At 39.4% G+C, this 25,676-nt stretch overlaps 1 protein-coding gene across 1 annotated transcript in view; it reads left to right on the top strand.

The window, feature by feature from the left end:
- acmsd (aminocarboxymuconate semialdehyde decarboxylase) overlaps positions 1-25,676 on the top strand; it is a 48,434-nt gene that overhangs the window by 19,785 nt on the left and 2,973 nt on the right. The window contains exons 6-8 of the mRNA XM_048534068.2: positions 5,081-5,174; positions 18,801-18,896; positions 23,077-23,249. Of these exons, the coding sequence (XP_048390025.1) occupies positions 5,081-5,174; positions 18,801-18,896; positions 23,077-23,249 (363 nt within the window). The remainder of the gene's footprint in view (positions 1-5,080; positions 5,175-18,800; positions 18,897-23,076; positions 23,250-25,676) is intronic.

Genomic DNA, 25,676 nt, shown 5'->3' on the forward strand with positions numbered 1-25,676 from the left:
GGCCAGCATGTATTGTCTGCCCCTGGTTGCCCTTGAAGGTGGCAGTGAGTTACCTTCTTAAATCACTGCAATCCACGCGCTGTAGGTAGATCGACAAACCCTGAGGGAGGTAATTCCAAGATTTTGAACAAGTGGCAGTGTAGGGAGAGTGTTTTATCTTCAAGTCAAGGTGGTGAGTGATATTGAGAGGAAATTGTAGATGGTCGTGCTCCCATGTATCTGTCGTCCTTGTCCTTCGAAATGGAAGTGGTCATGAGGTTGGCATGTGCTGTCTAAGGATCTTTGGGAATTCCTGCAGTGCATCTTGTAGATAGTAAACACTGCTGCTACTGAGCATTGCTGATGGAGGGAGTGGATGCTTGTGGGTGTAGTATCAATCAAGAAGGCTGCTTTGTCCTGGATGGTGCCAAGTTTCTTGAGTGTTGTTGGAGCTGCACCCATCCAGGCAAGTGGGGAGTATTCCATCACACCCCTGACTTGTTCCTTGTAGATGGTGGACAGACTTTCAGAGTAAGAAGGTTAGTTACTTGCTACAGTATTCCTAGCCTTTTACCTGCTCTTTTAGATAAATTATTTTTTAGTGAGTCCAGTTGCATTTCTGGTCAATGGTAACCCCAAGGATGTTGATAGTTGGGTATTCAGTGATGGTAACATCATTGAATGTAAAGGAGCAGAGGCTAGATTGTCTCTCATTGGAGATGATCGTTGCATGATACATGTTTGGCATGAATATACTTGCCACTTGTCAGCCCAAGCTTGGATTTGTCCACATCTTGTTGCATTTGAACATGGACTGCTTCAGTATTGAGTATTCGGTAATAAGCAGGAAAGACTCAGGGGAGTCCTGCACTAGCTGCCTGATACTTCTAGACTGTCTGCCAATCACCCTTTCCTTTTTTTAAACCAGCTTAGTATTAACCTGTGTCTCACTATCTTCTCTCAATGTGCTTTACACATACTTGTCAGCTTCACCAGGTGCAGTACACTGACTCTTGCCATCATTCAAGTTCTGAGTTCAAGTTACTGCATTTTGTAACATTTCATACACCTATGCTATGTGAGGCTTCCAGGCAGTATGGTGGGTCAGTGGTTAGAAGTGCTGCCTGCAGCACCAGGATGCAAGTTCAGTTCCAGTCCGTGTGGAGTTGCATGTTCTCCCCATGTCTGCATGGGTTTCGGCTGGATGCTCAGGTTTCCTCCCATAGTTCCAAAATGTGCAGAGTAGGCCCTGCTAAATTGCCCCTTGATGTGCAGGCTAGGTGGATGCTGAGTTATGTGGATAGGGTGGGTCTGGGTGGAATGTTGTTTGGAAGGTTGGCACAGATGTGATGAGACAAATGTCCTCGACCCGCACTGTAAGGATTCTATGACAGCCTTCCACGCCACAGGATGAGCTTTGAATATGGTTGAAGAAGTTGCCTTACCAAACCTACAGCTTACTTTCAGACTATTTACTATAAACTAGAGAATAGAAATACAATTACTCACTAATTAGCTCTTTCATGTGCACTTAAGTGTGTAATTTTTCAATTCTCCAGCTATTTACACACTTTTCCTAATGGTAGTAAATTAATCTAGCTGAAAGCAGATAATTACTGGCCAATCAATTAATGACATTTCTTCTTTTTTTTAATCTCTTCCTTCCTAATATTTATTCTTAAAATTAATTTTGAAGGAAATGAGCAAGTGAATTACTTGTTTCCCTGTGATGTCACACTTTGATTATCTAAACTGCAGACCAGACAGACTAGTTGATAATTACTTCCCCTCTCACTGCTGTCTCTAACACTCAACACTCTCATTCTCTCCTTCACTGATCTCTCCCATCTCATTGCTTCCTCTGCTCTCACGAGCTACTTATTATTACTTCTTAATCTTTTTTAGTTTTAAATCTGCCAGTTGTTTTGATTGGATCTCTTCCCTCACAGCATCAAATTCCCTTACTCACCAAGTTTCCAAGCTCACACTCTGTAACTAAACACAACCAGTGCTGAACTGCTGATTTCATGCTGCAGACTTTGTGCACCTAGTAAAGCAACCTGTATTTTGATTGGCTGAAATTCAACAGAGATTAATCAGCAATGCTGGCTAGAAAAATGAATTCAACAAGCCATCCAATTAACTGACTGCAGCTGCCTCTTGAGCAGGGAGTTTGTTTATCCCGGCCTAAAAGTGAAAGAAACTTGTCTTGAATCAGTTAAATGCAAACTAGACTAGACTTTAAGATAGATATTAGGGGCTGGGTTTTTCAAGGAGTGGCAATTTCATGCAGATTGCCTGCCACTCTGCACCCTTGTTTTTATAAGTGAGTTCCACATTTATGACAGGAGATTCCTTCAGAAATGTTGAAGCATACTTCAATTCTGACAATTGTCTCCTCCCCCATTCCATTTATCTGGGAGGGCAGTCTTCTTTCATGCTGCTCTCTCTTCGAGGCACAGTCACCTCTTGTAGTAGCCCTGCTAAGACTAGAACTGAGCTGTATGTTATTCGGATTGGCCAATAAAATGTGTTGGATGGCAACACTGATGGCAACTAATTAATCGTCTGACCTACAAAAACACAAAGCCGAGGACCTTTAAACATCCAAGGAAGCGTCGGTCTTCACTTTCTGTTCAACCATCAGGTACTCTGCCGCAATGATAATATTTACTGCATTGATTCCTTCTGAAAGTGAAGTGAAATGCCAGAGTGATGAAGTAGGTTGATGTCCCAGTGGTCCCAAACTTGGCAAAATATAGAACTGTGCAGCACAGGAACGCATCCTTTGGCCCATGACATTGAGCCAAACATGATGCGAAATGAAATTAATCCCTTCTGCCTGTCGTTGGTCCATATCCCTCCTTTTCTTGCATATTCATGTACTTACCTAAAAGTTGGTTAAATGCCCCTAATGAATCTGCCTCCACCACCACTGCTGGCAGCATGTTGCACTCTCTACCACTCCATGTAAAACATTTGCCCTTCATTTCTCCTTTGAACTTCCTCCTCTAATCTTAAATGCATGCCCCCCACGTATTAGACATTTCAACTCTGGGAACAAGACTCTGACCAGCAACCCTATCTATGCATTTGATAATAATATAGATTTCTATCGCGTCTCCCCCCAGCCTGCTGCTCAAGAGAAAGCAACCCAAGATTTTCTAGCCTCTCTTTATAGCTTATATGCTCTAAGCCACGCAGCATTCTGGTAAACCTCTTCTGCGCCCTCTCCAAAGCCTCCACATCCTTCCTGTAATGTGATGACCAGAATTGAATGTAATAGTCTAAATGCAGCCTAACCAAAATCTTATAAAGCTGCAACATGAGATGCTGGCTCTTGTGCTCAATTCCCCGACCAATAAAGGCAAGCACGTCATATACCTTCTTTACCACCCTATCTACCTGTGTGACCACTTTCAGGGAGCTATGGATTTGAACCCCAAGATCCTTCTGTACAACATGCAGTCATGTCTTCAATTTTTGTTCCCACTTTCCAATTTTTGTTATGAAATACAAAAGGATAAAGGAAATTGAGTATCAGGCAAGAATTTCCAATACACCTCATGTCAAATTAAGGATGACATAGCAAAAACTTCTCAATGAGTTACGTGGTGATTAGCTGAGCCGCACCGAGCAGCAAGGTCTTAGGCTTAATCTCCAGTCTGTGCTAAACTCAGTCCCTGGATTAGTCAGAACTTGCTTCCTTATGCTGGCTAGCTAGTGATGCCTTCATCCTGTGAAGTAATAAAAAAAATGGTTTTAAGTTATCAATTTGGTAAACCTCCTTTTGAATATTACTAAAACAGAGAATGACTAGAATTCAGAGAAGCAGTGGGATTTAGGTGTTTTAGTGCGTAAGTCACAATAAGTCAATATGCCAGTGCAATATTTAACAAAGGATGCGAATGGAATACTATCCTTTATTACAGAGGAATTGAAATTAAAAATAAAGATGTTATGCTGCAGTTGTACAGGGCAGTGATGAGATCACATCTCAAATACTGTGCGCAGTATTGGTCTCCTTAGTTAAGGAAGGATATAAATGCGTTGAAGGCGACTCAAAGGAGGTTTACCAGATTATTCATTCACAGAATGAAGGTGTCACTCGCTAGGCTAGCATTTGTTGCCTGTCCCCAATTTCCCAGAAGGCAATTAAGAGTCAGCCACTTGATCTGGAGTCACATATGGGCAAGACCAGATAAGGATAGCAGTTCCCTTCCCTGAAGGACGGTAGTGAACAAATGGGTTTTTCCAACAATCAATTCATGGCCATCGTTAGATGATTAATTCCAAACTTTTATTGAATTCAATTTCCACCATCTGTCATGGCAGGTTTCGAACCCAGAATATTACTTGGGTCTCTGGATTAATTGTTCAATGATAATACCACTAGACCACTGCTTCCCCTTTGGACAGTTATCCCTGGTGTTCCAGCAGACACTTTTATCCCTTGATCAATATTACTAAAACAGAATCTGCATTGTTGAGCTTGTTCTGGCTGCTGTGTTTCCTACAGCACAATAGTCATGACACTTCACAAGTATTTCATTGGCTATGAAGCACTTTAGGATGTCCAGTGGTCATGAAATCAGCTTTATAAATTCATTCTATCTTATTTTAATGAGAATGCTTGAAGAGTGTACTGGTACTCTGTCAAAATAATGGAGACAACTAAGCAAGTATCCAGCAAACAGGTGGAAGAGAGAGGGTGTATGCCTAAGTGAGAAATGTGAAATTAAATTTAGTATTTGTCAATTTTTAAAAAAAAATTATTGATGAAAGAATCCTCCTTGCTTTACATTTCAATTCACTTATGGCATGCCTTTATTTATTTGAATCAAAACTGGGCAGCTGATTCTTGATCAGCTTATATTTTAACATAAAGTTATCTACCATGAGGCATGGGAATAAAAATCTTCCATTCTACGCTGTGTCCCAAAATATAGGTAACAATTATTACTGGATAAAGAACGCCAGATTGTCAAGTTTTTGATTTTAACTTGCACATGGAACTGACAAAGGAGAAAATCATGGATTATTGTTTGGCATGTTGTCATTGATTGGATAACTGAGCACTTCTCATTATTTTTATTTTAAGGCTGCAGAAAAGTTAAAATGTGCCATATTTGTACATCCTTGGGATATGAAGATAGATGGGAGAATGTCCAAGTACTGGCTTCCATGGCTTGTAGGTTAGTACTACTGCAGAGTTCTGCAGACAGCAGGCAGTATATTGTATGACAAGTCAAGTTAAACTTGTATTTCAGTAATCCTCTATAAACAAATCTTCTGATCTCAATTGTACTACATTGGACAGTACCAAGAATTGACCTGTTATTTTCCCCAAAGAGCAAGATGGAAAATTCGAGGGACAGCCACAGTCACATCATATGTGGCATAGGGTTACTCATGAGATGGAAGAAAAAAATTAGAATTTTCAACAACTGTATATATTTTCTGATCCTCCTTCAAAAAGGAAAAACGTGTATTGGAGGTATTTTTGAGTAGTTTACAAATTGATCACATTCCAAAATAATAAAATTATGGGAGGTTGATTCATTTTGGATGGTAGGGAAAAATGTCGAACAGCAACTTGGGACAAGTTTGCAAAGTCAATGTTAACTTAAATTCTAAGATCCTCGCGGTAATTCAGACATCTTGAGCAAATAACAAAGACTTAACACTGTAGTTGCTAACTTTGGCAAACACGCTGATTTTATGTTGTACCATACAGTCAGTTCCAAAGGAATAAAACCTCGCTCTAAGGAGTTGTTTGGTTTTGACAATTCCCTGTTGTCCTTCATGTACTAGATCTACAATATGTTCTCAAAACAACCGTAAGAACGACAATAAACGATAATACAGTTGCTACATAAAACAAGAATTTATATTGAGCATTGTAAAGACCATGTTATGTCTGTGATTTTATTCACAGATACTCTCAACCATATCTTTATAGTTTTTGAGATTCTTTAGCTAATATACATGGGTGTAATACCACATATTGTTTTGTTGGCATCAGTTAGTTTTAGCATCTTTGGCATTGTGTTTAGGTTTATATACTTCAGATGTCATCAAACATTTCCTAACAACCAATTGGACCAACTGTCAGCAACAGATGTCATGAAAGATATTCCATTGGGTTTCTCTAGCCTATCTCGTACTCAATATAGAATTTTTACTCTTGTAATTTAAGTACCCAATGCTGTATTCAAGTTGTTGGTTTGCTGGACAAGCTTACTAAGATTCCTGTGATCACTTAATACTTCAAATTAGTTTCCATGCAAGAGGAGTTGAAAGAATAATATTTGACATGTGATTAAGAAATCTTCTCTGTGAATAATGTTGCTGTACAGGTAATAACAACCTGCTTGCAATCTTAATAATTGATGGGTTCCCTACCTTATCTTTCTGCACAAAAACAAAGCAGTCTTGTATCTATTGCTGAGATAACAAAGTGTGGAGCTGGATGAACACAGCCAGCCAAGCAGCATCTTAGGAGCACAAGAGCTGACGTTTCAAGTCTGGATCCTTCATTAGAAAAGGGGGATGGGGAGAGGATTCTGAAATAAATAGGGAGAAAGCGGGAGGTGGATCGAAGATGAATAGAGGAGAAGATAGGTGGAGAGGAGAGTGTAGGTGGGGAGGTAGGGAGGGGATAGGTCAGTCCGGGGAGGACGGACTGGTCAAGGGGGCAGAATGAGGTTAGTAGGTAGGAAATGGAGGTGCGGCTTGAGGTAGGAGGGGATAAGTGAGAGGAAGAACAGGTTAGGGAGGCGGGGACGAGCTGAGCTGGATTTGGGATGCAGTGGGGGGAGGGGAGATTTTGAAGCTGGTGACATCTACATTGATACCATTGGGCTGCAGGGTTCCCAAGCGGAATATGAATTGCTGTTCCTGCAACCTACGGGTGGCATCATTATGGCACTGCAGGAGGCCCAGGATGAACATGTCGTCTAAGGAGTGGGAAGGGGAGTTAAAATGGTTCGCGACTGGGAGTTGCATTTGTTTATTGCGAACTGAGCATAGGTGTTCTGCAAAGCGGTCCCCAAGCCTCCACTTGGTTCCCCCAATGTAGAGGTAGCCACAACGAGTACAGCGGATGCAGTATACCACATTGGCGGATGTGCAGGTGAACCTCTGTTTGATGTAGAAAGTCATCTTGGGGCCTGGGATGGTGGTGAGGGAGGAGGTCTGGGAGCAAGTGTAGCACTTCCTGCAGTTGCAGGGGAAAGTGCCAGGTGTGGTGGGGGTTGGAGGGGAGTGTGGAGTGGACAAGGGAGTCGCGGAGAGAGTGGTCTCTCTGGAAGGCAGACAAGGTATCTATTTGCTGGCTGGGTTTTTATTCCAAAAGTTAAAATAATTATTTGTGCAGCTTGCTGACAACCGTCTTTTGACCTAGCGTTGTTATGTCACCAATTTTACCAGAGCATACGGCTGCTGTCTCATTAGAGAGAGACGATGGGTGGTGATTGATCATATTTGTGTGATTTAATCCACTCCTACTTACTGGTCTCTTTCTTGTCGGATCACAGATGGGATAGATAAAATAGATAGGCCAGGAATGACGTGCCTACAGTAAAAAATACTCTGGATTTCTTCCATAATCGATGGGGTTTTCAATGGCTTTAATTTTCCATGGATTGGATACTCCTTCACCACTGAATACATGGCCAGAGAACTCAATTCTGCTTTCACTGACCAAACACTTTATTTGAGATGCATCTGCATTATCTATGACACTGTAAACATGCATGTGGATGTGCCTTAATGTCTCTTTAAGTAGTACTGTATTTGAAAATGTTGTCACTGGCATTCCGTGTGTCCCATTCCTTGAAGTACAAACTAAGTCACGTGCTGGTATGTCATAATTGCTGACTGACTCCAAAGTTGAGATTCCTACATTTTGTAAAAGTCCAATTTAAATGTAGAATTGAATGAGACGCCTTGATTCTTCTGCAACTTTAATTTAATGGTAGCTATTAATGCGACCAACTAAGTGAAATGTTTATTGTCACTCACTTTTTCCATATTATAGAGACAGGTCGTCTCCCCAAACCATTTTGCTTGGCACATTGCCTTTGGACCAGTGGAAATAGGCACACTTTTAAAGAAAAGTCAGGTGATATTTTCATAAAATATACACGGATATATCACGATCATAGAATCCCTACAGTGTAGATACAGGTCATTCAGCCCAACGGCCCACACTGCCCCTCTGAAGAGCATCTCACCCAGACCCATTCCCCTACATTTTCCATGTCTAACCCACCTAGCCTGCACACCCCTGGGCACTATGGGCAATTTAGCACTGCCAATCCACCTACCCTGCACATCTTTGGACTGTGGGAGGAAACTGGAGCACAAGGAGGAAACCTACACAGATATGGGGAGAATGTGCAAACTCCACACAGGCAGTCGCCCAAGGGTGGAATCGAACCCGTTTGCCTGGTGCTGTGAAGCAGTAGTGCTAACCACCGAGCCGCTGTGCTGAAATATCAAGATGTAGACTCTTAAATTCCAAACAAGGGCCAGTTAATCCAGTTGGCTATATAGCATGTGGAACAGATTTTGTACAGGGTTTGATCCATATTTGACTGACACAGACATCAAGACATTGCAGAAAATCGATTAATTTGCAGTGGTTTGCTGAATAATCATGTAGTACTTGCATTCAGGTAGAAAACTCAAGAAGGAGATTTTCCGAACAAACCTCAGAATACTTTTTATTTGCAACAGAAATATTTTGAAGGGTGCAGCTTTGATCTCCTTACCTTGGGAAAGATATTATTACCTTAGGGGGACAGCAACTGAGGTTCATTCAGGGGATGATGGAACTGTCCCAAGAAGAAAGATTGGGTAAACTGTATTCTTTAGAGGTTCAAATAATGAGAAGTGATCTCATTGAAACTGACAAAATACTTAAAGGGATAGGCAGAGTGGATACAGACCCAGTTGGAGGAGTTGAGATATGTCACAACTTAAAAATAAGGGGCATGTCATTTAGGTCCAAGATGAGGAAAATTTTCTCTTTTACACAGAGGGTTGAGCACCTTTGGAATTCTGGCGTCTGAGACTCTTGAGATTGAAAGATTTTTTTTATAATACAGGGTTACGGGGACAGGGATAAGATGGAAAAAGGCATTGAAGTGTTTGATTAAACATGATCATATTGAATGGCAGGACAAGCTTAACAGGCTGAAAGGCCTACTCCTTTTCTAATGTTCCTAAAAGAGATCTCATAGATGTTGATGGGATGCAATGTTTTATAAATTAACTTGAAAGCCCCAGTGCTGATATTTAGAAACAGTTTTTTATCTGATTCTGTCCCCGGACTGTTTTAAAAAAAGGACAACATCCACAGCCATGGTGCAAAACTGAAGATTGTTATATTTTTCCTTGGACAAAGATGTCACTCTCAGGCCAATATTTGTCACCTGTCTGTAAGTGCCTTGCTCGGAGGGCAAGTAAAAGTCAATGCATTGTGATCAGTCTCAAGTTATAAATAGGCTAGTCCAGGTAAAGATCGCAAATTTCCTTCCCACAGGTCAATAGTAAACCAGATGAGTGTTTACAAAGATTTATGTTTGTTTCATATTCACCATTTTTGATCCAAGCTTTCTACCTCTGTTTTGTTGAATTTTCATTTCACCAGCTGCCAGGGTGGGACACAAACACGCAACTCAAAGCATTAGCCCGGGCCTCTGGATTACCAACCCAATGACATTTCCACCATCTCCCCAAACATGCTGCTACATGTCAACAGTGGGCTCCATATTAAGTTGACTTAAGTCCAAATTATATTGAGTTTATTTTTGAGTAGGATTCTCGCCTCAAGGCCAATGAACTTCTTGCCATACCTTAACAAACTGACCTCATTACCACACACCCTGGCTCTACGGCATCCATCACGTCCAAATCTGGCCCTATCAAACCAAGCGCTGTTTAAGGAACAGCCTTTCATTCAGCAGATATGACAGAATTCAACAGCATCCATTGCACCTGTGTGATCTTTCAAAGCCTATTGTGCACCAGAAAAGCTCATTTCCAGAGCTGCTTTGTATCACTCCTGACGTTTTCCCCAGACATGCTGACAAATGCTGTGCAGTCAGGGACCTGGAGGTCCTGCTGGGTGGGTGGTACAGAGGCAGGACTTTCTTTTCCTCCAGGACCAATACAGGAGATCAGACCATGCCAGCCTGGTCCAAGACTACCACCCTTACTGAAACAGTCTCAGTGTCTAGAGGGCATGTGGGAAGAAGGTCGAAGACCATCTACACTCCAATCATCTTCTTTCCAATACCTCACACTCACTCTTTCTCTGCTACCCTCCCTACCTCCCACCAAGGCTCAGGCTCTACAACACTCACTATTACTTTCAACATCTTCCCTCATTTGCTGTCACGACTCCACAAGCACTGACACTACTAACTCAGCACTGTCTCGTCACTCATTCAGGACTTGTCCCACCTGCAACAGAAGGAAATGTAATTTATCCATATCCATATTCACTTCCCTTAAAATCTGTTTCTATCTAAAACCAGGAGAAAAACAGTCTCCAATATGGCAGATAGAGTCCAGATGAGTAAGGGGCTGCCTGACACTCAATCCATTACCTCTTATGTTGAGATACCCTGACTGTGACCACTTCCAAAGCCTTGGCCTGGACTTACTCTGCCAGGACCCCTAAGCAGACAGCATCCCCCTTGACTTGACCAAGGCCTGCTGACAACTATGACAAGCTTCCTTCCTTTGTATCTGCACTAAACAGCATGCTAGCATAGAATTTGCAAGGTACCCACGTTGGTTTCCATGTTTGGTGAGCAGCATGGAAGATACAGCAAAATATTCATGAAGTCGAGAGGGTTCTCAGCGAACTTCTTATCTAATTCTGCAACAAATACTGCCTTAGGCCAAATAAAAATCAAAAGAACTGCAGATGCTGTAAATCAGAAACAAAAACTATGTCGCTGGAAAAGCTCTGCAGGTCTGGTGACATCAGTGAAGGAAAAAACAGAGTTAACGTTTCGGGTCCAGACACCGTTACTCCGAACCTTAGGCCATGCTGTTCAGCCCGTCTTGGCTCCGCCCACTATTACAAATTAAAGGCTCAGAGACTAAATTTTTTTTTACATATCAGAACTCATATTCCACATTTGATCCTATGACACAGTCTAAGTGCATTGACCTGGTTTGTTAAAAAGATTTGTATCTGTGGAATTATAATCAGCACACTGGTGTGTTAATAATGTTACGAGTGAGAGTGGTGAATGTTAATATGAAAGCAGAGTGTGTGTGCCTATAGAAAAAACGTCCATAAACAAAGAATTTGTCTACAAATAGCAGTAAGCCTGAATTTACCAATGAAGTATGCCTGTAAACAGAGAACTATTCAATGTACTGAAATGTGAGGCTGGATGAACATAGCAGGCCCAGCAGCATCTCAGGAGCACAAAAGCTGACGTTTCGGGCCTAGACCCTTCATCAGGCCCGAAACGTCAGCTTTTGTGCTCCTGAGATGCTGCTGGGCCTGCTGTGTTCATCCAGCCTCACATTTCATTATCTTGGATTCTCCAGCATCTGCAGTTCCCATTATCACTATTCAATGTGCTTATTTGAATGAAACATTAGAACAAAAGCATTAGACACTTAAGCCTTTTATATTAAATTAGACTCAGAGCTACAATGCACCTAGCTCTGTTTTGGGCTTTCTACCTTACTGCTTATATTACTCGGACTGAAACAGTTCTAATACATATACCATTATCCATGTTGTTCATCTCGTATCTTTTGAAAGCATGGTCACTGTCAGTACAAGTACAGTAGGCTTTTCATCAAAGTTATACTCAGCCTGCTGATCAAAAAGTGCAATTACAGCATGCATCAGACTACCAAAATAACTGGAAATTGTGTTACAAATTCTAAGCGAATTTTCTATTTTAAGCAAATATCAAATGAGAAAATAGACATTGCTTTAAATAATTTAAAAGTAATTTTTCAAGAAAAATTATTGGTCGTTACAAACCCATTGTGCTAAATGAAGCAAGAATAGCTGGAAAGTGAGAAAATTGGAAGATTGCACATCAGATCGTAAAACTGTCTGGAAGCAGCTGATCTAAGCCAAACCTCCCAAATCTGCCCGAGGGGACTTGTACAATTGATTCCAGTCCCTGAATCAAGAAGCAGAAAAAAGACAGATCAGAATTCTGAATAGTACCATCAAGTTTCATAAACAATAATTTCCTTAAAATAACCACCATCCATGAAATATAAAGTCACCATAGCCTTCCCAGACCATATGGCTACTCTTTCATTAGGGAGAGACAACTGGTGACAGTTTAACCTGACAGTCACCATGCCTCAGGCAAGGAGAGACATGGAGAAAGAAAGTCCTTCCTAGTCATCTTAGCCAGTTCAGGAAATGATTCCATACTGTTTGTATTACTCATCATTGCAAACAGCCATCATGCCAACTGGGATAACTGACTTCCCATGAAATTACATCCGAGAAAGAAACCAATTTTTTTGTAAGTGTAAAGACCATGAGATGTAGAAGGAGAATTAGGCTATTGGGTCTATTCTACCAGTCAATCATAGCTGATATGTTTCTCAATCCCATTCTCCTTCCTTCTCCACCTAACCTTCGATACCCTTACCAATCATTTAATTATCTATCTCTGACTTAAATACACTTAATGACTTGGTTTCTGCAGCCCACTGTGACAATGACTTCCACAGATTCACCATCCTCTGACTGAAGAATTTTCTCCTTATATCTGTTCTGAAGGGTCAATAGTACACTCTGAGGCTGTGTCCTCAGGTCCTAGTCTCTCCTATTACTAGTAAAAACATCTTCTCTAGTGTCCTCTCTATCCAGGCCTCTCAGTATTCTGTAAGTTTCAACATGATCTCTACCCTAACACCCCCATCTTTCTGAACCCCATCGAGTACAGACCCAGAGTCCTCAACTGCTTCTCACATGTCAAGCCTTTCATTTCCAGGGTCGTGCTTGTAAACTTCCTCTGGATCCTCTCCAACACCAGCATATCCTTCCTTAGATACAGGGCCCAAAACTGTTCACAATATTCTGAATGCAGTCTGATCAGAGCCTTAAACAGAATCAGCAGCACATCCCCGCTCTTGTATTCTAGCCCTCTCACAATAAATACTAACACTGTATTTGCCTTCCTAACTGCCAACTGAACCTGTGTGAAACCTTGAGAATACCGAACTAGTTAATCCTCTTGTTCTTCAAATTTCTGAAGCCTTTCCACTTAAAAATTAGTCCATGCCTCTAATCTTCCTACTAATGTGAATAACCTCATATTTTCTCACATTGTATTCCAATACCCACTTCTTTGCTCACTCTCCTAATCTGTCCAAGTCTTTCCATAGCCTAGATAACAAGGTGTAGAGCTGGATGAACACAGCAGGCCAAGCAGCATCAGATGAGCAGGAAAGCCGACATTTCAGGTCGAGACCCTTCTTCAGAAAATGATGTCTTTCTATAGCCTCCCCACTTCCTCAACATTACCTGACCCTCCACCTATCTTTTTCATCTGCAAACTTAGCAACAATGCCGTCAGTTCCTTCATCTAGATTGTTGATGTTTAAAGTAAATAGTTGAGGTCCCAACACTGACATGTTTAGAACTCCACTAGTCACCAGCCTCCTTGGTGGAAATGATCCAATTTATCCCCATTCTCTGTCTTCCGCCAGTCATCTAATTCTATGTCCATACAAGTACCTTGCTCCGAGCACCATTGGCTCTTATTTAGCAGCCTCCTGTGTGGCACCTTGCCAATGGTCTTCAGGAAATCCAAATATATCATCCAAATGGCTCTCCTTTGTCCAACTTGCTTGTTAGCTCCTTAAACAATTCTAACAGATTTGTCAGGCAATGACCTCTCCTTGATGAAGCTATGCTGACTCAGCCCTATTTCACCATGCACTTCCAAGTACTCCACATTCTCATCCTTAACAATGGACTCCAAAACCTTACCAAAGACCGAGGTCAGGCTCACTAGCCAATAATTTCTGGCATCTGCCTCCCTCCCTTCTTAAACAGGGATGGTACATTAGCCACTTTCCAGTCCTGTGGCACCCTCCCTGATTCCAATGATTCTTGAAAAACCACCATCAATACTTTCACAATCACGTCAGCTATCTCCTTCAGAATTTTGGGGTGTAATCCATCTCATTTGAGTCATTTATCCACCTTCAGACTTTTCGGCTTCCCCAGCACCTTCTCCTTGTTGATAGCCACTACACTCACCGCTGTCCCCGAGTCTCTTGAAGCTCTGGTAAATTACTGGTGTCTTCTACCATGAAGACTGATACAAAGTACCTATTCAGTTCCTCTGCCATTTGCTCCCCATTACTGCATTGCCAGCCTCATTTCCAGCAGTCCGATGTCCACTCTTGCCTCTCTCTTATCTACTATATCTCTGAAAAAACTCTTGCAACATTCTTTCATATTACTGGCTAGATTACTGTCATATTTCATTTGCTTCCCCTTATTGCTACTTTAGTTGTCCTCTGCTGGTTTTTAAAAGGCTCCCCAATCGTTGTTTTCCCACTAATCTTCACCATATTGTCCAGTTTTTTTTTGCTTTTATGGTGTCCTGACGTCCCTTGTCAGAAGGAGCAATTAAAATTGGTGGACACAAAGGACGAAATTAGAAGACACAGGTTATCACATAAAATGATTGCCAAGCAAATGTCATATATACTTATTCATTTTAAGAGCTATACAATTTTGTATTTGGGAGCCACTCTGGCCATTTATAATGTTTTAATTAATTGTTTGAACTTCTCTAACAAATGAATATGGTATAGGTTCCCAAACTGTGGTCACATGTCACTATTTTGTTTACCGCCTGCTGGAGACCAGGGATATATGAGGAGCTACAAAACTTCCCATTGTTGCTTCAAGAACATCTGTAGAGTTAAGCTGTGAGAAGGCAGAGCCGTTAGTCCAAATGTGTGTCTGTAGATATGTCCTTGAATTTTCCACATCCATATGTCCTTCCTTGCGGTATTTCGTTTTGCCCATGTGGTCCTGGAAACCTGCTTAAAAGAAATCTCAAAATTTCACTGTGGCTGTGGTTAAGAGCTCAATGTATTAATAGTGTCTAACTATATTTGTAAATTTATAATCTCAGAATTCAGTCATGTCTATAATGCACATTTAGCAATACAAACGTTGTGGATTAAATTTTGAAGAAATTATTTGTCAGCAGAAAGGATTAAATTGCCTGCTTGTTTTATTAAGGATTGGAATAAAACTTCCTCAAATGCAGGCAATTAAGTCACATTACATAAATTATATTCTTACTATTTCCCAGATCAAAACGAAAACAAACTGTAGATAACAAAGTGTGAAGCGGGATGAACACAGCAGGCCAAGCAGCATCTCAGGAGCACAAAACTGTAGAGTCTTTTTACAGCTTTATGACTTTATTCAATTCATTTTAAGGCATGCTTTCCCTCAGTAATTTTAATGTTTTATTTCAAAGGGAATGGAATATAAAAGTAGAGAGGTTTTGCTAAGCTTATACAAGGCACTAGTCAGACCACGGTCCGTAATATGCTTCCTGTTCCCAGTGTAACTGACTGTAGGAAAGTTAAGAACTCCTGCCAGCCATCATTTTCCTTTTGGAACTTATTGAACTGCTTTTTTAAAGTTGTATGTATTAATCTGTCTGTAAGGAACATACATATGCACTGAATGCTAATATTTTGTAAAAGATTCTTAACTCAATCTCCTGAATCTCTTTAGAAAGCCTATCAAGATTACACTTGTAATCTCAACTGCACACTTCTATAACACCCAGCGTTATTTTTCACTCCAGTCATGCCTGTTTTCTCAGTCAGACTATCTATGGTACGGAGTGTAATTTATATATGAATTGTTTATTTTTCAGTTTGGATTATTGAATTTAAACTATTGGAGCATGAGCTTTTTTGATGTCTGAAGGGGCTTAATGATCAACTTGCAAGTATTTCTGTTGCCAAGGTGATTTGTTTCTGGATTTTTGTTTACATTAGGAGACTTCTGTAAGTGAACAATGTAAACAGTTGGGCATTAGGCTTCAGTTTAGAAGGTCAGGTTTTTCTTTTGATGAGGGAAAGTACCCATTGCTTGGGAAAGAATTGTTTACCGAGTTCTGGAAGAGTTGTGGCTAAAGCTGGATGTTTAAAATAGCTGCTCCTGAAAAAGGAAGAAGCTAGGTTAGAACTGTAAGAAACGGGTTACCTCAATGGAAGGAATTTAGTGAACTTTCCAGGCCAGAATTGCTTGATTAAAATGCTGAAGGACATTTGAAGCTAAGAAAGTTAAGCTCAGTTATATGAAGGCACCAGGAAGAGGCTATCGATGCTTATGAGTGGGAACCACAGTTAAATGAAGCCAAATAATGAAGTAGAATGGAATTAACTCTGATGTAATTACTGCAAGGGGATGCTTTTCAGATTAATGGGATTATATTCTCTGCATGTTTTGAAATTTTTAAACCTGTGTCATAGATAAATAGTTTAGTGTACTCTTACTTTATTTTCATTTCATTTGCATTATAATTTACTATTTATTGTTAAAACCAAATCTAAAACATTACGACAGCACGGTGTGGAACTGGAGGAACACAGCAGGCTGGGCAGCATCAGAGGAACACGAAAGCTGACGTGGCAGATAGAATTCAACACAAAGTGTGAAGTGATTAATTTTGGAAGGTCAAATTTGAATGCAGAATACAAGGTTAATAGCAGGATTCTCGGCACAGTGGAGGAACAGAGGGATCTTGGGGACCACGTCCATAGATCTCTCAAAGCTGCGACCCAAATTGATAGGGTTGTAATGAAGGCGTATGGTGCGTTGGCTTTCATTGCCAGGGGAATTGAGTTTAAGAGTTGTGAGGTTATGCTGCAGCTCTATAAAACTCTGGTTAGACACACTTGGAATATTGTGTTCAGTTCTGGTCACCTCACTACAGGAAAGATGTGGAAGCTTTAGAGAGGGTGCAGAAGAGATTTACCAGGATGCTGCCTGGACTGGAGGGCAGGTCTTATCAGGAAAGGTTGAGGGAGTTAGGGCTTTTTTCATTGGAGCGAAGGAGGATGAGAGGTGACTTGACAGAAGTTTACAAGATGATGACAGGCATAGAGTGGAGAGTCAGTGACTTTTTCCCAGAGCGGAAATGACTATTATGAGGTGGCACAATTTTAAGGTGGTTGGAGGAAGGTACAGGGGAGATATCAGAGGTAGGTTCATCACACAGAGTGGTGGGCATGTGGAATGCACTGCCAGCAGTGGTAGTGGAGTCAGATACTTTAGAGACTTTTAAGTGACTCTTCGATAGGCACACGGGGTACAGTAAAATGTAGGGTATGCAGGGTAGATTGATCTTAGTAGGATAATAGGTCAGCACAACATCATGAGCCGAAGGGCCTGTACTGAGCTGTACTGTACTATGTTCTATGTTCTGGGTCGGGATGTCAAAATGTCAGCTTTCCTCTTCATCTGATATTGCCCAGGCTGCTGTGTTCCACCAGCTCCACACTTTGTTATCTTTGACTCCAGCATCTGCAGTTCTTGCTATTTCTCTGAAACATTACGATCTTATGTTTCACTGAGATCATCTTGTTTATACCAAAAGCAAATAAAATATGTTATCAAACCAGAGTTCTGGGATCTGACTTGTCCAATATTAACATCACCTGGGATCATAACACTAATCAGTCATTCCTTAGCCTATGCTAACACCATTGCATCTTCTAGTTTCATATATTAATTACTTAATGCACATATAGTTACACCCTAAGATTTTTGCCTCTCAAATTTCAATCCATCAACTATTTCTGACAACAATCTGTAAGATTTGAGGCTTGCAATCAACAGATTGGCCATGTACTGAGATGATTTTAAGGTCATTTATAAAGGGGCAGTTTAGAAATTATGCATTAGTTCAATAGCCAAGAAATGTATGTAGCCTGTGACATTTCAGAATATTCCCTAATCCCCGAGGACAAAGTTTGTTAACATAAAGTGTGATTATCTGATTATCTTGGGATGAGAGCATTCTGCTCTCTAACTGAAGTGTTAAGGAGTTCTTCCTTCAATTTTTCTCCACCTTCCCTGGTCCAACTTCCATCTGAAGAGGGACTGCTCCCTGACTCCAAGCGCCCACCATTATAATTTATTTATAGGGATGGCTACTTTACCCAAAGTCAATCATATGTATGAACCTTTCGAACCACAAAATACAGGTCAGCTATCCAGTTTGTCAGAATGGTCACCTCCACCTGTCAATCACTTTAGCCCAAAAATCACTTTTCTTTGTTTACCTTATGCCAGAGACTAGGGGCTCACAAAGTGCCAGAAGACTCCCTATTATCTGCTCAGGAACATTTACAGGTTCTAATGACATCTATATTGTGAGGACAATTTATGTGGTCTTTATCTTTTAATTCACTTGCTCCACGACTGCTGAGAACTGTCCATGTTTTTCAAGAGATATCAATACTGTGCCTACTAAGTCCGTGAGAGTTCTGTACTATTTTCAGGCTGTTTTTGTTATTTCTTACAGGAGACACAAGTTATTCCCCACAATAGTCAGTATTTGTTAGGTACTCAATTTTCAGGATATGAATATGGGTAAACTGATTTCAAAATAATTTTTTCCCTGACTTTAAATACAATATAATTCAACCTCCCTGAACACATAAACATGATTTATCCTGAAAGGAAAGGGGCACAAAGTCTGATACAATGTTAAAGAGTGAGCAATTTGTAATTATTTACTAATTTAATTCTTCTTTAGGTATGCCTGCTGAAACAACCGCAGCAATGTGTTGCATGCTGTTTGGTGGAATATTTGAAAAATTTCCAAAATTGAAGGTGTGTTTTGCCCATGGAGGTGAGTATGACATTTTAGTTACTCAAAAAATGTGCCAGTCTCTGTGAAATCCATTAATTCCGTATTGCAAATCAGACCAATAGAAAATCAATGGCCCAAATACGTCACGCCCATTTCATCTTCTCTTGCTCTCAAATTGATCAACAAATTGCCATTAGGCCATGTTGCATTACTACTGGTGACCAATTTCACTCTCAATTAATTTCAATATTTTATATTTTAAAAACTTATTTTCACATTTGATAACGCGGGTAAGGCTTTATTGCTTGTCTATTCCATAGATGGTCTAAGAATGTTGGTAGTTGGCCTTTTTGTTGAGCCATTGTTCATATGATTCAGTGCACAAGAAATCATCTCATGTTGGATATTTAAAGAGTGGAATGAGAGTCAAACATATCTAAAAGACTTAAACAATACAATTGTAGTCCTCTTGAAAGGCAACATATCCTTTTCTGAATGGAATTAGATCTACAATTCCTTTGGCTACTTGCACAACCCTGCCAACATGTATACACATGATCCTCATTTTATGTTACCCAATTAACATTATTCCATGTTGAAGCTCCTTTTTACAATTTGTTTCCTTGAAACGTGTCTTCATTTCCAGGTTAATGGCATTTTATACATCATACTGTCAGGATCTAAGCAGTCGACAGAAAGGCAGGCAGAGAGTGGGAAAGGCAGAGTGAGGGAAACAGAGTGAGACAGAAGTCATTAAATTCTGGTTTAAGAAACAGTGTTGAATTTTATCTAATTGATTGCATAAAGTATGTCTTTTATCTTCAGTGATTTATTGCATAGTGCTGTGTATGTACAAGACAGTATTTCAACTTATACATTAGTTGTTCAGGGCAAGGGAATGTTTAAATATAACTATGACGAATAACATTGATTCCGGCACAAAACTATGGCTCATTTTAAGTTGTTTCGCTTAGTGTTCAAACATCACAGAAATATAACCATAAGGCAAACCAAGAAACTGAGTTAAAGAGCAATATTCAAGTTTATTAAGTAAAGACAACTGTACATTTGTTTAGCTACCATAGACACATCAACTAACTAATGATAGGCTACACTAAACAAAGAAAGAGAACAGACTTTAAGTTGGATGACTAATCCAGAATCCATATGTTATAGGAAATCCTTCCATCACCAAAATATAAATGTCTGTGCTGGCAAGAACCCAACATTTGGGCAGAGATATCTGTCCGTATATAAGCTACCCATAATCAAAGGGAATAGAGGTCAAGACTCCACTCCCCAAAGACCCAGTTAACCTAGCCCTAGACATAAATTCCTCTGTCTACAGGAGCAATAGCTCACTCAAAGAAATGGTTGTTAAAACTTTATTTAACCCTGTTGTTAAAATCAAATTTAAATAATGCAGCAAGAGTCAATTTGATCAGACCCATTGCCTTAAACGTGAGGATAATAGGGTATTTTTGAGAGTTTGTCTTGCCTCAAAACGAACAACTTTCTATTAATGCGGTGTTTGTAGGTATGGCCCAAGGACAGTGTTGTCAGTTTTGAAACAAAATCACTCTGCCTGTACTCACCATCTGTCCATAATCTGATGATCATTTAAGTTTTTCTCTTTTTTGTTTTAATAATTGGGGCACATTTCCCTGCCTTTTTTATAGTAGGCTCTGAATTTTCAAGGACCTGTTTATTTTACTCTCTGCAACAGGGAAAAATCTGACATCGCAAGCACGCTTAACAAGCATACACGGAGATTATTGAATCTGTAAAGTTAAATAGGTTCTTCACTTAGTAACCATTTAAATGTAAAACAACCAATGGGTACCAGATGACCAGTGCCCTTGATTTAAGATGGAGCCCTAATGTTGGTTTGGAGTTGCAGGTCATTCTTTTATAACACGATAGTTGCATTCTTGCATGACCTTGTGCTACAGAAAATCGATGCATAGAAATTTCCACAGAAAATCGCATTATAGGGAAATCACTATCGAAAATCACGAAACCTGTACAACAGAAAATTTACATTATCCAAACAGCCACCCCTATTCATCAATCGCATTAAAGCCAATTTGCATTAACAAAAAATGTGTTATAGCTGAACTAACTGTACTTTACGATTCCTTTATGAGGGTGAGTTTATTGGCTTACCAGAAATTGATAAGTTGTAGGTGGTTTCTTCTCTTTAAAAAGGTTCTTCAAAAGTCTTTTAAGGAAGGTTTTCTGATCTGAGACATCAACTACACGGCTTTGATGAAAGGCTTTTGCTGGCATTCTTTACATTGTAGCTGGAGCTGGGGTGTAGATTTTGTCAGTAGACGTGCAATGAAGAAACACTAATTCATTCACACGTCTGCTATTTCAGAATTTTATAATTAAAGAGGCAATTGGGCTCAATACTGTGGAGTCATGTGACCATGTCTCCAGGGCAGAAGCAGCTACCATTGAGATAAATAGTGAAATTTGGATTTACTTCAAATCTAAAATAACAAGTTAGCTTAATGCAATCATTTAAATATCATGGACTGTTGTAAGAATCCATCTGGTTCACTAATGTCTTTTAGAAAAGGAAATCTGCCTTCCTTACCTGATGTGACTCCAGATGTATGGACATCTACTTGATTCTTAACTTGGCCAGTAGGCAATTAGAGATGGGCACCTCATTCTGGCCTAGCCAATGACAACTACATCCCATGAAGAAGTTTTTAAAAAGATCTGCATTCTAAATAAGCAACTGTCTGTAACCCATTGCAAGTGGAAAGTCATCAAACATCTTGCAGGATGGGTGTAACTTGCAATTCCATAAGCTTTTTCTCGGAGATATAAAGGGTCCTGATCAGAAACGTCAACTTTCCTGCTCCTCTGATGTTGCCTGGCCAGCTGTTTTCCTCCAGTTCCACACTGTGTTGTCAGAGAAATGAATTGACATTTTCACTTGTTGCTCAAAACAGCAATTTTGATGATACGACTGGATGTGTCAGTTGTTTCTCTCTCATTCCCAGAGCTTGCTTTTCACAGCACTTCGAAAATGCAAACAGTATATACAGTGAGTATATTAGAAATAATATACAAAAAAATCAGCCTTTATCAGCTGATTGTTAATTACTTGCTCTTCAATTACAACATAATTTGAGGTATTACTTTTCATCGATCCTGTATAATTGGTGAGTGGATTCTTGACAATTCGATAGGGGGTTAGAAATTGAATTAGTTTTTAAGTAGAGCAACAGCACAAAATAACTTCTTTTAACATTAATGTATTACTACGAAATGCCTTTCTGGCTTTGATACATTAACAGTATGTATTGTAAATAACCGTTAAAATTGCCCTATTAAACAAACCAAATCTAAACCTACAAGTATAAAATCCAGACCTGCTTACAAATGGATTTGAACTTCTTGAAAAGACTATGCTTTGAAATCAGTGTGATACGAAAACCACCTTACATTGACAGATATTGAACTTTCTGGATGTGCACACATGGCAAAACAACTGGTGCAACTAAATACAATTTTAATGATGATAGGCATCTCACAAACATCACTTTGGCAGTGATGGGGAGCAACAGAAAAACTCCAAAAAGCTGTACTAACTTCACCCAAAATTGAATTCTGCAACAGTCATAGTTAATACCAAGAAATCAAGTTCTAGCTAGGTTTCTGTTAGATAAAGTTCCAAAGTGCAAGAAGGGTGGTTGTGAAGCTTTATTGCATATATTTCAGTGTTCTGAAGTGTATCAAGTACTTACATTTGTTTGAGTCAGTTTATACAAGTAGAACATCGAAGCACAAACCTTCTAACTTTAAAACTAACTAAACTTTCTAAAATCAATCCATTTCAATAAATATGTTACACTCTTTTTATGAATCTAATACCTTCAATGTGGAAATTTTATGTTTGTATGAGCCATTTGGGAGCTACTTGCAGACTTATTGCCATATCAAATTATAGGAGTTGTGACAAAATTAACCATTTTGTAGTATCTTGAAACAGAATTGTTTCAGTTAACTAAAATAATATGCTCTGAACGATTTTTTTTTTCTATGCATACTTGTTAATCTGTATTATAATATTTATCACCAAAAATTTAAAAATCCATGCGGCGATATTTTGAAATCACCAAGTGCACTTCAATATTAAAGTAATTATATTTTTTGCATAACTGCAAAAAGTAAGAAAGTTCTGTTCATTTTTTTTCTATAGGTGGTGCTTTCCCTTATACCATTGGTAGGATTGAACATGGATTCAACGTCCGGCCTGATTTGTGTGCTATGGACAACAAGATAAACCCTCGAAAGTACCTGAACCATTTTTACACAGACTCATTAGTACATGATCCGCTTGCACTAAAACTATTGGTGGAGGTGATAGGGAAAGTGAGTTTGGATATTTTGTCACATTTTTTGTTCACAGACCATTGCTCTAACTGAGGGTTATTCTGTACATTGAGTAAAATTCACAACGTGCAAATAAAAACAGAAAATATTGAAAGTACTCTTCACATCTAGGGAAAGGAGGAGAATTAACATTTCAAATGAATTATGTTAATTATAAAAGGATAGAAACATAACAGGTTTTAACTTAGCACAGAGCCACTGTAAGTTACAGTGAGGGTAAGGGTCAAGAACCAAAAGAAAGAGGTGAATGAATGAAGGCAATTGTGATTTGTGCAAAAGGGCATGGCTATAGCACAAGTAAAGGTCATTTCTAGCTGAGATATGAATGGCAGAATCATGAACAGCTTCTGCCCAAATAAAAAAGAGAAAATTGTAAATAAAATAGGGACAGAAGTTATTATCTAAAATTGTTGAACTCAATGTTTATTCTGAAAAACTGTAAAATGCCTAATGAAAAGATGAAGTATTGTTCCTTACTTTGCCTTGACCCTCATTGGAATACTGCAGGAAGGTAAGGACAGAGGTTAGATTCGGAACAAGGCAATGAATTAAATTTCAAGAGTTGTATATATTTCAGAATATTTTAGATAGAACACCGCTTTCTAAACATGCAACATGTTTATAAATAAAAGTTCTGAAATATCCATGCAATCACAGGATGTTTGCACTCATGCCTATCCCAGCTCTCGCTTCTAACAGCTTCTCTATTTAATTGAAGCTCCATGTCAACACCCAGGCTTAAACAATCAAGAGACTGAGGCTAGATCAGTCACAATCTCAAAGAAAATAGATCCATCGTCAGATCATAAGCAAACACTGAACAACTGATTCTTTTCCGTTTGTCAAACTAAAGACCTTATTTTAAATTAAACATTTCAAAACAGTAAAACACGTGTCATGTTGGCCCTTAGAGTTCAGTATGCCTGTTTTCCCTAAGTACAGACATTGACATTGAGATACGAAAGTAGCTTACATCTGCATTCAGAACTATGAACTTGGGGTTGATATTCTATGTGATCAATTTGTTTGAGAGTTGAGAGATATTTGACCTAAAGTTATGCTAATGAATAAGATCTGACCATTTATGGTTGCACAGAAATCAATGATCAGATACAGGCTAACAATGTAGTCAGCATTTAGTAATCAAAGAGGTAAATTTTCTATTGTAGGAACCCATGCCAATGATGCAGGCTAATGCTTCCTGTTCTCCAGTAGAGTATTTGCCTTCTGTTTCTGTCAATGGCATTCACTACCTTCTGGGAAAAGACAGCTCCTATCACATTTCCTGTCATATCATTTGTGACATAAGTTTCTGCATGTGGGTTGAAAAGCACAAGATCTGCCACCGATGTCATGTTCACTTTTAATGTTTCAAATGCTGTCTGCTGTGCAATTGTCCATTCACATGTATCCTTTGGCAGTAACTTTCAAATAGGTTCCACCATCCCTGTGTGTTTGGAGACAGATTGTGGTAAACATATGTAATATTCAGGAAAATAACAATTTTTTCATTTTTATGAAAGGATGAAGTACATGAATAGTTTTAACATTATCATATGTAGACTTTGCTCTGGCTGCTGTTACTTCATACCCTTGAGAGTCAATCTTGAGTACCATAAATATGTGTAAGTCCTTTTTGAACATAAAAAAGTTATGCAAGGTGAGTGAGTACCAGCTATTTCCAGAAACTGTGTACTGTCCCCGGGACAACAATGCCATAAAGTAGACTGAGCATCCTTTAATATTTGGCAAGATTGATTAAATTAACTTCTGGCTGTTGAAATTCATTCAGAGAGCACTCTGCAGTATTGAAGCACACCTTCACAGGTATCAAAACTAAAAATATCGGCTTTGTTCTCTTTGAGGTACCAATAATTCATAGTTCTTGGATCATAGCAAGTGGAGAATTGTAATAATAACGTTGCTGACCATTTCAATGTCAATGTATAGTCTAAGTTCACCATTTTTGCATTGTACAATGAATGAACTGGATATCCACGAAGATAAATTAATTTGCCTAGTTTTATCGTCTGTTTCTAATTACTTCAGTTCTGGTGGCAGTTAAGCATGGATTGGAAACAGTACCCATTTCAATTTTTGTCATCCTGATAGGAATGATGTGTCCACAAGAGGAACATGGCAAAATCCATTAATCTCTCCAAATCTGGAAAATAAGGAAGATTCTGTCTTATATTGTCTGTATTATTAATCATTTTAATGTCTGCTCCAGTGGCACCTTCAAGTTTGAAACCAAGCTAAGGCTTACTCCCATAAAGCTCTGCTTTTGGCTAAATAGAATATGAACCTGTTTGAGATGATATCTTTGTGATGTATGCTGAAGGTGTGATCATTCCCCAAACCAGAATCAATGAGTCATTATAAACCTGAATAAATCTATCACAGGAG

The sequence above is a fragment of the Stegostoma tigrinum genome, chromosome 7 (genome assembly GCF_030684315.1).
Source record: "Stegostoma tigrinum isolate sSteTig4 chromosome 7, sSteTig4.hap1, whole genome shotgun sequence".
Lineage (NCBI taxonomy): Eukaryota > Metazoa > Chordata > Chondrichthyes > Orectolobiformes > Stegostomatidae > Stegostoma > Stegostoma tigrinum.